The sequence below is a fragment of the Poecilia mexicana genome, unplaced genomic scaffold (assembly GCF_051168715.1).
Source record: "Poecilia mexicana isolate PSO_F unplaced genomic scaffold, ASM5116871v1 scaffold_3, whole genome shotgun sequence".
NCBI classification, from domain to species: Eukaryota; Metazoa; Chordata; class Actinopteri; order Cyprinodontiformes; family Poeciliidae; genus Poecilia; species Poecilia mexicana.
Genome location: NW_028263372.1, coordinates 22,258,102 through 22,271,651, shown reverse-complemented (window position 1 = coordinate 22,271,651; position 13,550 = coordinate 22,258,102). Strand labels below are relative to the sequence as shown.

The 13,550-nt window shown below is 41.6% G+C and overlaps 1 protein-coding gene across 4 annotated transcripts in view; it reads right to left on the bottom strand.

Annotated features, from left to right (window-relative positions):
* furina (furin (paired basic amino acid cleaving enzyme) a) overlaps nucleotides 1-13,550 on the bottom strand; it is an 81,892-nt gene continuing 68,342 nt past the window's right edge. For all 4 annotated transcript variants that reach the window (XM_014994012.2, XM_014994013.2, XM_088004328.1 and 1 more), the window contains exons 12-16: nucleotides 12,151-12,268; nucleotides 9,083-9,262; nucleotides 8,876-9,000; nucleotides 7,157-7,279; nucleotides 1-4,531 (exon numbers count right to left, since the gene is read on the bottom strand). In XM_014994012.2, the coding sequence (XP_014849498.1) occupies nucleotides 3,945-4,531; nucleotides 7,157-7,279; nucleotides 8,876-9,000; nucleotides 9,083-9,262; nucleotides 12,151-12,268 (1,133 nt within the window). In that variant the 3' untranslated portion in view covers nucleotides 1-3,944. The remainder of the gene's footprint in view (nucleotides 4,532-7,156; nucleotides 7,280-8,875; nucleotides 9,001-9,082; nucleotides 9,263-12,150; nucleotides 12,269-13,550) is intronic.

Here is a 13,550-nt window from a genome sequence, read left to right as displayed (position 1 = left end):
TTAAATTTGCATAGATCTTTATTTTTAGTAGAATCTATAATTGACATCAATTAAATAAAAAGGAGAAAACAAAAGAAAAACATCTTTAAATTACAAGAAAATTACACTGCACTGTTCATATAGTACAAAAATAGGCCTTATTTTTAGAGTTATGTCCCATGTAGGATAGTCATTCTTGTACATTAATCATAGGTCACAAATCTGTAAGGTACTGTGTGCAGCCACAGGTCAGGATCCTCACCTGGAGGCGGGAGGAGGTCAAAGGAGTGGACTGAGACGGCTCCTCCATCGCAAAGTGTTTCGCTTCGACTTTAACAGGCATGTGCGCGCAGATCCGGTTCAGCCCTTAAGGTCATGGCGATGGGATACATTCTACCTCCTCCCTCCACGGCTGCTCAACAGGCAACATGTCGTCACGGATCACCGATGGGTTTCAACTAAACGCAGCTACAGGAGGACGGCGGGACGAACCGACCTGGAGGCGACATGTTCTAATGCGAAACAGACAGCATCTGAATGATTGTCTTTGGTTATGCCAAAGATATTGCTCCTACCGACTACGTCCGAGTTCGTGTGGATAACTTCAGACTACATCCTAAAAACGGGGACCGGAGCAACACCGAGCTCCGAGTGACAGCATTAAAACGACGTGATGGGTTTCATCTTTATAATCAGAAAAGAAAAATAACTAGCATCAAACTGATTTTTTATTTTTTTGTTGTTTGTCAGCGTTTAACAGCTTCGAGCTTTACTGCCAGCGAGGTGGGGGGGCTTTACAGTCATGAAAAAGCTGCTTTCTGGGGCTATTAGCGCACCGGTTTCCTTTTTAGTGTGTACTTTATATCACATTGTGGCAGTGAAGCTGCTGATGGGCTTCAGCAGCTCAGGAAGCACAAGCTAATTAATGCTGCCGCCATTCAGGAGTTTCTCTAACAGTTAAACCCTTGAATGAGAAGAGTGAGAATCGGTTAAGAGTTGTTGAGTTGTAGTGAATACATCAACCGAAGACGAAGGAAAAACAAATCAATCTGTGAGCTTTAATGGGCTCCGAAATGTGACAAAGAAAGAGTTTGAAGCGGAAAAAGGCAAAGTGCGTTTTTCTTTATAGTTCTTCAACATTCAGATTTTAATTGGAGCCTGTTTTGTTGCCCTGGTGTTTTGCACAAAGCCGGCCGAGTCTGAGGCCGGAGCTCAGCGGAGACCAATCAAAGCATTAATGGCGGTAGGCACCGAAGTTCATCACAAAAAGCAACAACTGTAACATCTGTGTTGCTTTTGAGAGCGTTTTCCACCAGAGCCGCTCTCATGGGTCTCCTTCCAGTTCAGAAGCGACCACACTGCAGAAACAAGATCTCACCACGTATTTCTCGTCTAGTTTCTGAGGCTAATATATCAGCACACGTTAAAAAAAAGACAAAAACTATCCTACAAGTAACTAATCAGCAAGATACAGGAGATTAAGTGAATAATTCCTTAATATTGATGCTAAATTACAAGTTCCACTGGCAGATTATTTCACTTATAACACGAAAAAAATATCTCGAAATAATTTGTCAGTGAAACTGGTGCTTTTTTAATATTAAGGAACTATTGACATAAAAATAGCTCCTACGTCATGCTGAAAAGCTACTGGTAAGTTAGCTTTCTCTTATTTCTAGTGTACTAAGATATTTGCATTAGAAACTAGACCAAAAATACTTGGCAAGATTTTACATTTTTGCAGAGCAAACATGTGGCCAAGTGAGGGGATTTGATGGTGTTTGACAGCCTCCACACTAATATACCTGCTTCCCTCAGCTCGGTTTCTGAAACACCTGTGAAGACTTTACAACGCCAGTGGTTAAATTAGAAGCTAAAATCGATTTGTTTGTATGCCTTCGCACCCTCTTGCACTCAAGACAAGGAAATTGATTGTCAGCGACATAAACGTAAGAGAAAAAAAAAACAACAACAAAAGAGTGAGATCCAGAAGGAGACGCCCCATTAGAGATGGAGAGCAGAAACGCCCCTGTTGGTTTAAAGGTTGATTTAGCACTTGAATGCCAGCCATTTTCATCTGTGAACATTTCAACTTAAAGCCCACGTGTGACCACGCATGATGCCGATCCTCAAAGGCAACGCATTTAAGAGAACAGAGGAGTTTCCAGGAAAGTGGAGCTGACAGTTTCTGATTTACTTTCACCCTTTCCCTTCTAAAACATGAATTCAGCACGCACACCCCGTCACCTAAATCACCACAGAGAAGATTTTCATGCCTTAACCCACATTTAAATTTACCTCTGTAATTAAGAGCTCCTCTAAGAGTCTACGAAGCCTCGCTGTGGGATATGAGAGGTAGATAAAAGGATGAGCAGCTGCAGTTTTCTGTGCACGCCATCATCTGAAAACCTCTCCCAACAAGCTTCAGCATTTCTTGTGCAGAAATTTAAACAAAAAAAAAAGGAAGAAAACAAAAATCAACATGGCTATAATGGATTAAACAACGAGATGCTTATTTCATATGATTACAGCTCAGGAAGGAAAAAAAAACTGATATCACTTAAAGAGAAATGATATTAATAAAATCTCTTCGCTGTAGTATCATCTGGAGTATAAAGTACGCCGACTTGATGAGGATTTGAATTTCTGATTGGATGAGGATTGGAGTGCAGAGACACTGATGAGCCGAGGAGCGTCGACGTGGGACTTTAATCAATACTCGAGATCTGGAGAGTGGAGCCGAGAGCGGAGGGAAGAAACCATCGCTTCAGAGGCCAGGTGAGTCAGGTGACACTTTACATCCTGACGCACGAAGCCGCATCCAGTCGTTACGGCAAGAGGCCGGTGTTTGTGGGGCTGATTCGCTCTGACAGCAGGGGAGAGCCTTGATGTATTGTTACGGCGTCGGCTGAGTCGAGGAATCAATCACAGGTAAGTCAACACCTGCCAGCTGCTTTGAGGCTCACACACGCGCGGCGGCGCCTCGGCTGATTGACCTCTCACCCCTGAGGATGGGTGCATCAGATGCAGCCATTAAACGTCTACGGTTGAGTGTTTGAGATTCTTATCTTTTGCTTTTCTTTGGCTTTTTTTTATTTTTGTCCTAAAGTGCAGAAAATGTGAGGCTGTAATCTCTTTTAGTTATTTCTTTTAGTCATTTCTTGCTTTTTAAACTATTCAATTTAAATTCTTATCACTAGCTATGCTTTTGATTCGAATGCGCTCGAGTAGCGAGACTCCCTGCTAAAACGTTGGATTTTGCTGCACTGGTTTCGTATCCTGATGTGAACAAACACTGTGAAGAGAATAAGTGTTTTTAAGTGAATGCCTCTTTAATAACCGTCAGTTTGTCATCAGCTAAAATAATAAACGACAGGAAGTGCTTTAAACTAGGGGCGCGACGCTCCATGCTGCTCATCAGATCTCGACACCCCTTATTATGCAGGCTCATTCATTCAGAAATGCACACGCACACAAAATCATCTCTTACTCTCACATTCAAAAATCTCATCTGGCTACTGCACTGAGACTAATGGAAGGTAAAGGGAGGAGGGGAAAAAAGCAGGGAGACGCAGTAAATGATAAGCAATTGTTTACTGTAACAAAGAGGAGCTGGAGGGAAATGAACTCTGCACCAACAGATGCTGTTAGTGATCGGAGGTTTGGAGGAGGGAGACACCTGAACAGAAATGCAGCCAAGTGTGAACAGAGCGAAAAGCTTAGGCCGTCCCCAGCTTTCAAAAACAGCAGCTTCCCATCAAGGCTCCCACAACCAAGTGAGGCCAGTTCCTAAAAGCAGATGAGGATCTGATAAGATAGAAAGAATAAAATTAACTGGGTGTATGTGCGGATGAGACTGAGCACAGCGAACAGCCCTGAAGTGTCGGACAGATGGAGAGGAGAGGAGTTTAAAAGTAGAGCAGAAGGAGGAGGAGGAGGAGGAGGAGGAGGGACTTATGAAGGCATTAAAGAGCACTTTGTGTTTTGATAAAGGCAGTTCTCTCGTTATGGACGTCGAACTCTTCATTTTCTGAGTCGGTGTTCAGTCCGTCGTCCCCCCAAACCGTCGGGATGCCGCGGTACGACACCACCCTGCCCCCCCTCAGGGTGAAGCCGCCGCCGGCCTCCAGCGAGGGCAGCTTGATGAGCGCGCCGGAGCGCAGCTGCAGCATCAGGAAGACGCCCGCGAAGGTCGTGATGATGGCCATGCAGCTGAGCACGGCGACGGTGATGGGCAGCTGAGAGTCGCGCTTGAACCAAGGCTTCCGCTCCTCCATGAAGGCCCCCGGCGACTCGCGCATGGAGTGGTTGAGGCGCAGGCAGGTGCCCGAGATCTGGTCGAGGGAGCTGTGATCGGGGCAGGTCAGGCAGAACGGGGGGCTGAGGCTGCTGCAGGTGACGCAGGGCGACGGGCACGGCAGGCAGGCCAGGACGGAAGCTGGCTGGATGTAGTTCCCTACCGCGTATTTGAGGGGCTGAGTGCCCACCACGAAGCCTGCAGGACATTCTTTCACACAGCCCTGCTGAAAGAGGTAGTAGCCAGGGTTGCACTCTGTGGCGGCGAGAGAAACAGAAAGTGAAATCAGCAGCTGCACTCAGTATTTACCCCCTTTGGTGGGTCAGAGCAGCCAAAAATAAGGAATAAAAAAAAAACCTACAGAGCTGGGGCCAGTCATTAATTTATGAGTCTCAAGTGTTCTCACTCAAGTTCTAAACATTAAACTTCAGTTAAACAAGTGGTCACATTACAGAGCATTTTTAGTTTTCAACAAGTGATTTGACTCCAAGTCAAGTCAGTGTATTTATTAGAACAGAGTAGAAATGGCCTTTATTGTTCCGCAAAGGGGAAATCGAGATGCAACAGTACCATCAGATATAAAGGTTCACACACAAAAAAAAGTTCCTATAGTGTTAAAACCAACATGTGTAAACATCAATAAGTATTTAAATACTTATTGATTTTGTTGATGGCTGTAGAGTCTAATAGTTGCTGGGAGGAAGGATCTGTGACGAGGCTCCTTTGTGCATTTAGGATGCAGCTATTTGTATCCATAGGTTGATTTTAGCCAACGGTCGCCAGACATATATTTCAACATACACCACAGAGAACAAATATGACAAAATGGAAGCAGAAGTGGATAAAAAAAAAAGTTTACCAGAAGGAAACACAAAAAGCTATATAACCTGTTTATCTGAGTGGTAGGTGCTGGAACAAAACTGTGTTTAAATGTTGCTGTTTGGAACCCAGAAAACGTTTTTATAAGGAAGAAACTGAAACTGTGTAAAGAAGTTGACTCGTCGAAACTGGACCAGCCAACCACTGGAGCCGTAGTTGTTTCCCAGAACAAGTAGGGAGGGAAGGAGGAACTAGTCATTTCGTGCCTTTGCAGATTTAGTTGTTCAACTTTGTTGAATGAGATTTTATTGTTTGTCACAAGACGATTCGTGCTGAACATCCATTACTTTGTGCCGACAGCTGCATGTTTCATAGCCGCTTTGAGAACCGACGGTCTAACTATAAACTCATTTGTCAAACACTATTTATATTCTGCTATGAGGTAATGGCTTATGTGACAGCTATTAGTCACTTCAGGATATTTTGTTTTAATCTGCAGTCATGTTTAGCATCAACTATTATAAATGGAAACAGACAGTAGTACAAGGTTTCAAATAAAATACAATTTGAGCATTTTGATGTCAACCCAGCTCCACAATTAATATAAATGCTTCACTGCCAATAAAAATAAACAGATACATCTTAGTTTAAGCTAAGATGTAGCTTAAGTACATCTTAAGCTGCATCCTTTCCTGATAGTAGGAAAGGACAAAGTAGCAATAAGTTTGAATGTTGGTGAATTGACCTGATGTCAGTGAAAGTCCAAAACTGAATTAATAAATCAGTGCTGATGCTGCACTTCATATTAAATATTAAACAAATGTAAAGTTAGAAATATTCTGTCCTTTTTCACTTCAGGTTACAAGCATCCTACTGAAGCAACGGGTTTTGTTTATTTACACTACTGCTACTATAAAGTGACGGTTTGCTGAAGGTTTTATCCAAGTTATTTGCAAAAAGAAACATCTGACATGGCCTCCTGTTTACTTCACAAATTCTAAATAAACGTAAAGATTTGCTGCTTTTCTAGTACTTACTATTTTAACAGCTTTTAATCATTTTTAATAGAACTGATGTTTAAGATGTTCTTTAGAGAAAAGTCAGGATGTCACTTCAGACTGGGTAAATATGATGATATTTTTCAGCATTTGTTTTTAAAACCAGGATCAAGAATAGGTATCGCTTTGGGTCATTTATGCGAAAATTTAAATTTGATTAGTAAAAAGGCTATTAAGATATTTTGACTCAAGTTCACACCTTCGAAGAAATAAACCAAAAGTGCGTTTGTCTTCAGTTCAATTAATTCTTGGGCTGTTTGGTTTAGATTTCCTTTTTCTTATTTCGGTGAAAACATTTGCTGCCTTCTGAGTGCAGCATGCAAAGACAGCAGAGACATTCCCAAATAAAGCCGGTCCAGGTACACATCACTGCCTACAATGATCATCAGCAGAGTGAAAGTAACAGAGCTGAAAAAAATTTGGCTTGAACACGGCGGCATTTTAGCATCTAGGGGAAGAAAATAACATAATTGTGATTCAGCTGCCATGCAGAACTCTGTTCCGGAGATACATAATTATCATAACGTTCTGTCTGAGATGATTCAAATGCGCGATAATTGCATTCAGTCAGCACTCGAGTGCCAGCATGCATGACCCTCAGACGGCCTGTAGGGGTCAGACTGAATCCACCTCCGTCAACATGCAGCTGGATTCAGACTGGGCTCACTGGGAGCGTGAAACCTCGCCCGTAGCAATATTTGTATTGGGAAGAGCGGAGGAGAGCTTTAAATTAAAATGAGATTAGCTAAGAGACCTGAGGTGAAGATTATCTGATCTCATCAGAGGTTAGCTATTCATTTAAAACACTGACGATGAGGTCAAGGCCCCACACTGGCAGGAGTGCGGAGAAGATCTGAGTGAAGCTGCTGTAGAAACGCCAAGCGGGCGGGTGCAGCTGAGCACAAGCTATCGCAACACGCTTCCTTTTATCTGTTCTATCCACCCTCTGACTGCTGTGACTTCCTGCGAGGAGTTAACCTGGGGGGAAGATGGCGGGTCTTACCGATGCATTTCATGCTCAGATCCAAAGTCTTGCATATGTCGTTGTTGCACTGGGGCTGTTCGGAGGAGTTGGAGGAGGGTGAGCCGGTGCCGTACAGCACCAGGGTGAACTGGGTCAGGGTGCCTAAAATGAGATGAGGAGATAAAAACAGAAATTAGAAGTAGGCCTGTCAGAAGCTGTAAGGCTCCCGCGCATCCCGGGGGATTCTGGTAATTGTATTCTCTTGATATTCCTGACAGAACATGACTCTGCGACACATTTCAACAGAGCAGCCCCTCTCTGTGACTAAGTTCAGTTACTGAAAGGATCTGCGCACAAAAAGACTAAATAGTAAGACTTTAGTGAATAACTCTGGACTAATGGACCTTTTTCTGGTTGTTTATCGAGTCGTGGGTGAAGCAGCTTTGTTTATTAAGCATTGAGAGTTGGATGTCAAATCCAAAGCAAACATAAAAACACCTTTTTGCTTTAACTTATGCTGCCTCGAGTCCTCCTTGCACTGGTGACCTAGAAATTGTTCCCTGCCCACGATCCTGAGCCATCTTTCAATCCCTTAAAAGCACCTTGAGGAGATGAGGACAAAGGAGGCTTCAGGAGGAGCTTAGAGCTGAGAAATCAAAGGTGCATCCTTCCTTCGATGTTTCTTTTTTTCTGACATTCTCCCAGAAATGATGCAGAAATGCGTTTCAGTATAATGAAAACACCCACAAGTAGTTTACTTCGGTGTTCTCATGCAGAAGAACAGAAATCAACAGGTAAACTGGCTGCTGTAAGGCAACGCAGTTTAAACTAGCGCAAAGACAGAGAGAGCAAAGGCACCTCGGCTTCAAGAGCCACTTGATCTCTAATCGCCTTGCGGTGAACCTCGACCCTCTTAGCCGAGGTCCAGACACAACAAATTACAATGAGTTAAAGAATCTTAAATAATGGCTGTCAGGCCTATTTTTTTGTACTTTTTAAAATTATTTTTACACATCGAAAAAATAAAAAACAACTCAAGTCACAAATCTCATCTTTGCATTTATTCAGTTCATTCTGAAACCTCCCTATACTTGGGTTTCAGAGACAAATACTACTCTGTATGCAAAACTTTGTATTCCATTTCGTCCAATTCTTAAGGAATCCTTCCACACGTAAATTCACTGAAGAGGTCATTCTACACATTTCATCAATGTATTTAATGATTCCAATTCATTCCTCTTTTATTGCCGGGTCCTTATTTTGCCATTTACTCATAATTGCAAAATGTTAGTTTTGTCAAATATTTGTCTGCTAAATTAGTTTACGACACATACTCCCAGGTGTGTGGAGTAAAAACCATATTCTATATTCTGAATAATAAGTGAATCATGCTAGCCGACTCCTGCCAGTAAGGCTGGAGAACCTGACAATCCCAAAAAACATGAATGTGATCTGCCATATGGTTTCCACATCCCCTTCAACAATTGGCGTTTTGCTTGATTTCAGGTGTAATAAAAAAAAACAAATAGTGACGTTGAGGTATAGTTACAGGAATTTTACATACATCAAGCCATTCATCTTCAATTATAATTGCTCCTATTTCTTATTTTGATTTAATGTAAAATGCAGAAATTTTGTTAGGTTCCTGCAAAGATGAATATATTCTTTTGACTAATCTTGTGTTAATCTTACTTAGTATGGTTGATTCCTATAAATCAAATAAATCAGATTTTACAAGTAGAAAGAAACCTGTTTTACCGTAGTCACTGGCGCCGGCGACATTCTCAATCTCCAGTCTCCACACGCCGCTGGGGTTCTCGTCCCAGGAGTGGGTGGTCATGAACGCCCAGTCGTTGAAACCCTCCGACGAATAGTCATGAGGCCTGCAGGGAACCAAGGAAGCAACTGCGTTAAAAGGTTTGTCCACTGGGACTGAATGCGTCCATATTGTGGCGTCGCTCGTACCTCGGGTGGAGCAGGGTGGAGCGTGTGCCGGAGGGACTGATGAGGTGGATGGCCAGGTTCCCCCTCCGGTTGTAAGTGAGGGTGAGCCGGGCCTGGACGTGCTCTAATGAGGTCACATAGCTGTCTGAGCCCAGGCAGGCGTCCACGTTTTTGTCAATCAACAAATGGCTGCCAATGTTCCTGTGGGGCCACAACAGAGTCGGTGAGGAACAAACATCATCTTTGCTTCGTTGGATTTTTTTTTTTTTTTTTTTTTTTAAATTAAAGTTTTTCTTTTGTCGCGAATTAGAAAACGGAGTAAGATTTGGCTGCTGAGAGGGACTGTGAAGGGTGAAGAGGATTAATGCCTTAGAACCTGTAGCACCGCTGTTCTCAGGCGGGTAAAGCATCAAACACTCTTTCTTTCCTTCACCTCAAATCCTCTTAGGAGATTAGACACATCCACAACCGTTCTGAGGAGGACCGCAGCACCGGGCTCCGGATCCACAGATGTGAACATCTTTCAACAGCCATTCGTAAACCTCACATATTGCCTCAAAAACAAAGCCTGCCTCTAGTTTCGGTCCAAACATGTACACATATTTTAATCTCCATTAAAGGATCACCTGCAGTAAAACACCTCTGACCCGTAAAGCAGCTTTACTTTGGAAAAGACATCTACAAGCTGAACTTAAAGCGCAGTGGGGGGGAGTGATAAAATGCAGCTCTGTAACCTGTAATTAGTTTCTTAAAACCAGAAAAAAAAATGAAACGCACAATTTCTTTTCAAACCAGATCTGTAACCTGCATGTCATTTAGGATCCTGGGTCTAAAAAGTTATCAAAGTCTGCTGCAACCAATGACAGCGCACACAGGGCCTGAGATCCTAATAAACATAAAACAGCTATTTTCCACTGTCACCACATGCTTCCTCTACAAATTGTCTAAATTTGTAAATGATGCTAAAACCTTAGACACTTAAATTCACAAAGTTCCTTTAAATCCTGTTTTAAAAACCCACCTGTTTAAAGCTGTCTTTGATTCATAATAAGTGGAACATGGATCAATATATATAATGTACATTTGCTTGATTTTGATCAAGTACTCATTAGCATAAAAGTAAACTGGCTATCTGTACTGTACAATAATTAGGATCATTGTACTGTATTTTCACTGCTATAAACTAAACAGATTTTTACTGATTTTGGACTGAACTGGATTGCGCATACAGTAATTGCATATGAATTTTTAAAGTGCCTAGAGATGCCATCTGCTGTAACTTAGTGCTGTATAAATAAACTAGATACCGGTAGGGCTCATTAAGGTTGTTTTATATAGTTATTTTCCAACCACGATTTTTTTTTTTTTTTAATAATCACCCTTTTTGAGGAGTTTTCCCCAAAGGCAACGTCTCTGTCTCCCTCTTCTGTCAGTGGGAGTAATTACACCCTTAATGGACGTGGTGGATATGAATAAGCCCCAACATAATGACGCTTGACAGGCACCACTTTAAAACGCCGACTCTTGTCATAATGGTACCAAATGGTGGGAATTCAATATGAGGTATAAAGCAAATATTGAAGATAGGAAGTTTTTTTTTTTTCTCCCTTCTTCTTGTGTTAAAGAGTTTTTTTTTCTTTTAATGTAATCAATCAAATGAAAAGCAGCAGATCAGGCCTGAACAGACAGAAATCGGTATCAGCCAGAAACTAATTCTTGTTTCTTTTAAGTGTTTATAAGGTTTATCTTAGCAAACGAACGACAATTCTTTGAGCCAACCAAACGTGAGGCTTTGTGATGCTGCGGCTGGGTAACCTGGGAAAAACAGGAGAGTGTATCGAGACTATAAATCATCTGTTGAAAAGCCTCATCCACCTGCTCTTTTCTCAAAATGCTCTCTCTCTCTTTTTACTCATGATCACTTGCAATCAGCATGTTAAATTCTCAGTAACAGAATGGATAAACCCATAAATTCATAACACATTCTGAGGTCACGAAGAGGGCATGAAATTCAGCTTATAACAAATCCAACCTTATTCAGTCGGGGGGAAAGCTCAGAGGAGTTTTAGTAGCATTTTCTCCTTGGTTAAAAATCTATTTTCCAAACATGAACATGGAAGCTGTCCGAATCACAGATTTTAGATAGCAGAGCAACAAACTGATGTGATTCTGCAAAACATTAAGAAGCCTTTTTGATGCGTTATCTATTACACAAGTACATCACTATCTGTGGCTGAGATAAATCCCTGCAATTACGGGCAAACAGACATTTTAATCAGATACAACTCTGTTCGCACAGCACTGCTAGCATGTAGTGAATGTACCACTGGTAACAAGATAATTCCTTCTTCTAATCATTTTTTGCAAATCACTGTTGATAAGCGAGTCAGCTAAAAACCTAGAATGTAAATTGAATAACCTGCAGCTCCCAGACTCTCGACCATCTGCTCAAACCCAGCGAGACGAGTGACGGCGTAATGAACAGAGCATGTCACACAGAGTTTAGTCTGTGTCATCAGGAAGAGGGGCTGAAGAATAATACAGAACATGTAATTGGGAGAAACCTGAGCCGACGAATGTCGGCGGAGGTTTTAATGAATGCCACCAGGTTGATTAAGATGAAGGCACAACGTTTCACTGAATTGATGCATGAAGGCTCAATCAGACACAGACATCTCATTCACATGCATTACAGCTTCACAAACTTGACTGATTCAACAAAACCCTGGGACTGTTTTCCACGCTGAATCTACTCCACTGAAATTTTGTTGATTATTCTCCAAAGCAGTCATATTAATTCAGTCTACGTGCAGCTACTCTCGCTTTCATCCTTTTCACTGCAAATGTTGTGATCAATACAAAATACAGACATAATGCTACAGTAAGTGCCCCCAGGAGCACATTTTACTGAATCACACCTACTATGAAAATTGGCTAACTTGTACATCTGCTAATAACAGATTTGTTGTTTGAAATTAGTTTGCTCATTATTACTTTTGTCAGATGGATCATTTTTTAAACGTTTATTAACTGAAATGTTCAAACGAACTCAGCACGGTGAGACCTGTGGTCATGTACAGCATACAAACCTCGGCTCAGTGAGAATGGAGATCACACACTTTCTCTGTGGCCCCACATTTGTCCATGTCTTCGCCTGTGATACAATTGCACTGGCATCAAGCAGACCGTATCCATATGAATGACTAACTGCAGAAACAAAGAGAGAACAGAGATGAGATTTTCAGAGATGTCCTGAAGGTCTGCGCTGGTCCAGTTTTAGACACAGATTTCAACTCGATACACGTTTTTAGTTCTCGTTCCATGGTCACGTTTTAGCAAGTCTTTTTAGCATGAAGACTTTTGTTGCATTAATTGCACTTTTGGGCATCGTAGATCAAAAGATCATCATCTCTAGGCTAAAGCATTGGTTGGACATCAAAGATCCTGTCTTTTTGATGCATCACCAACCTTTTACATTTGCCTTGGAGGTGCCACAAGGCTCCTTTGTCAGATCAGCTCTTTTTTTCTGTTTTCTCACCAGAATCATAACAAATCTTTTCATTTCTTTGAAGACTGCCAGGTTTTCTGTCCCCTAAATATCTTTGCTGACTGCTCTGATATCAGGAGATTAATTGGAATCGGATTTCCCAGTCTTCATCACAATAACACTTGCGTCAGGCTGTTCAGGTTCAGTCTCACCAGCAAATGCTTCAGCTGTGCCTCCCAAACCTCACTGGAGTAAATCAAATATTGAGGTGTGAGAATGGAGTCTTCTTAGACTCGATAGTCACGTTAAATGCACTGGTAAAATCCTGTTTTTTCCAGTTTAATTGGTTGTCAATGATGAGAGTGTGTTCTCTCTTGATGAAACACCGAAACACTAATCTTGCTTTTATAAGACTGTGTCTTGATTACTGTAATGCTTCTTTGTGTAATTAGTCCATTTTCCATGTTTCATTTGCAACTGGGAGCAAATGTCTGCAGTTGATTTTTAACTGGTACAAGCAAAAAAAAAAAAAAAAAAAAAAATAGAGAGAGAGCCTGTTTCTCCACTTTTGGCACCCCTTCCCTGGTTTTTTCACTACATTTCCTTTTTTTTTTGTCTTTAAGCCTCTTAACAGTTGTGCTCCATTTTATCTGTCTGAACCGTTGCATTCTAATGTACCGTCTCATTCCCTCAGGTCAGAAGACCAGATGCTTTTATATGTTCCAGAGATGTGATGAAACCTCAGAGGACGTAGAGATTTTCCTGTTGGAGATCCAAAACTGTGGAAGGCTTTGGTTTTGTATCAAGCTGGTACATTTTCTTATGGTTTCTAAATCTCTGACTTTTAATCCAGTGTGAATTACTGACAGCGTCTTCAAATTCATTTCCTTTCTGTCCTACTTGTTCTAATCCTTGACTATTTTTTTTCTTCATAACATCCGCTGTTCCTGTGTGATTTATTTCTTATGCTTGGTTTAACTGTGCAGCACTTCCGTCAACATG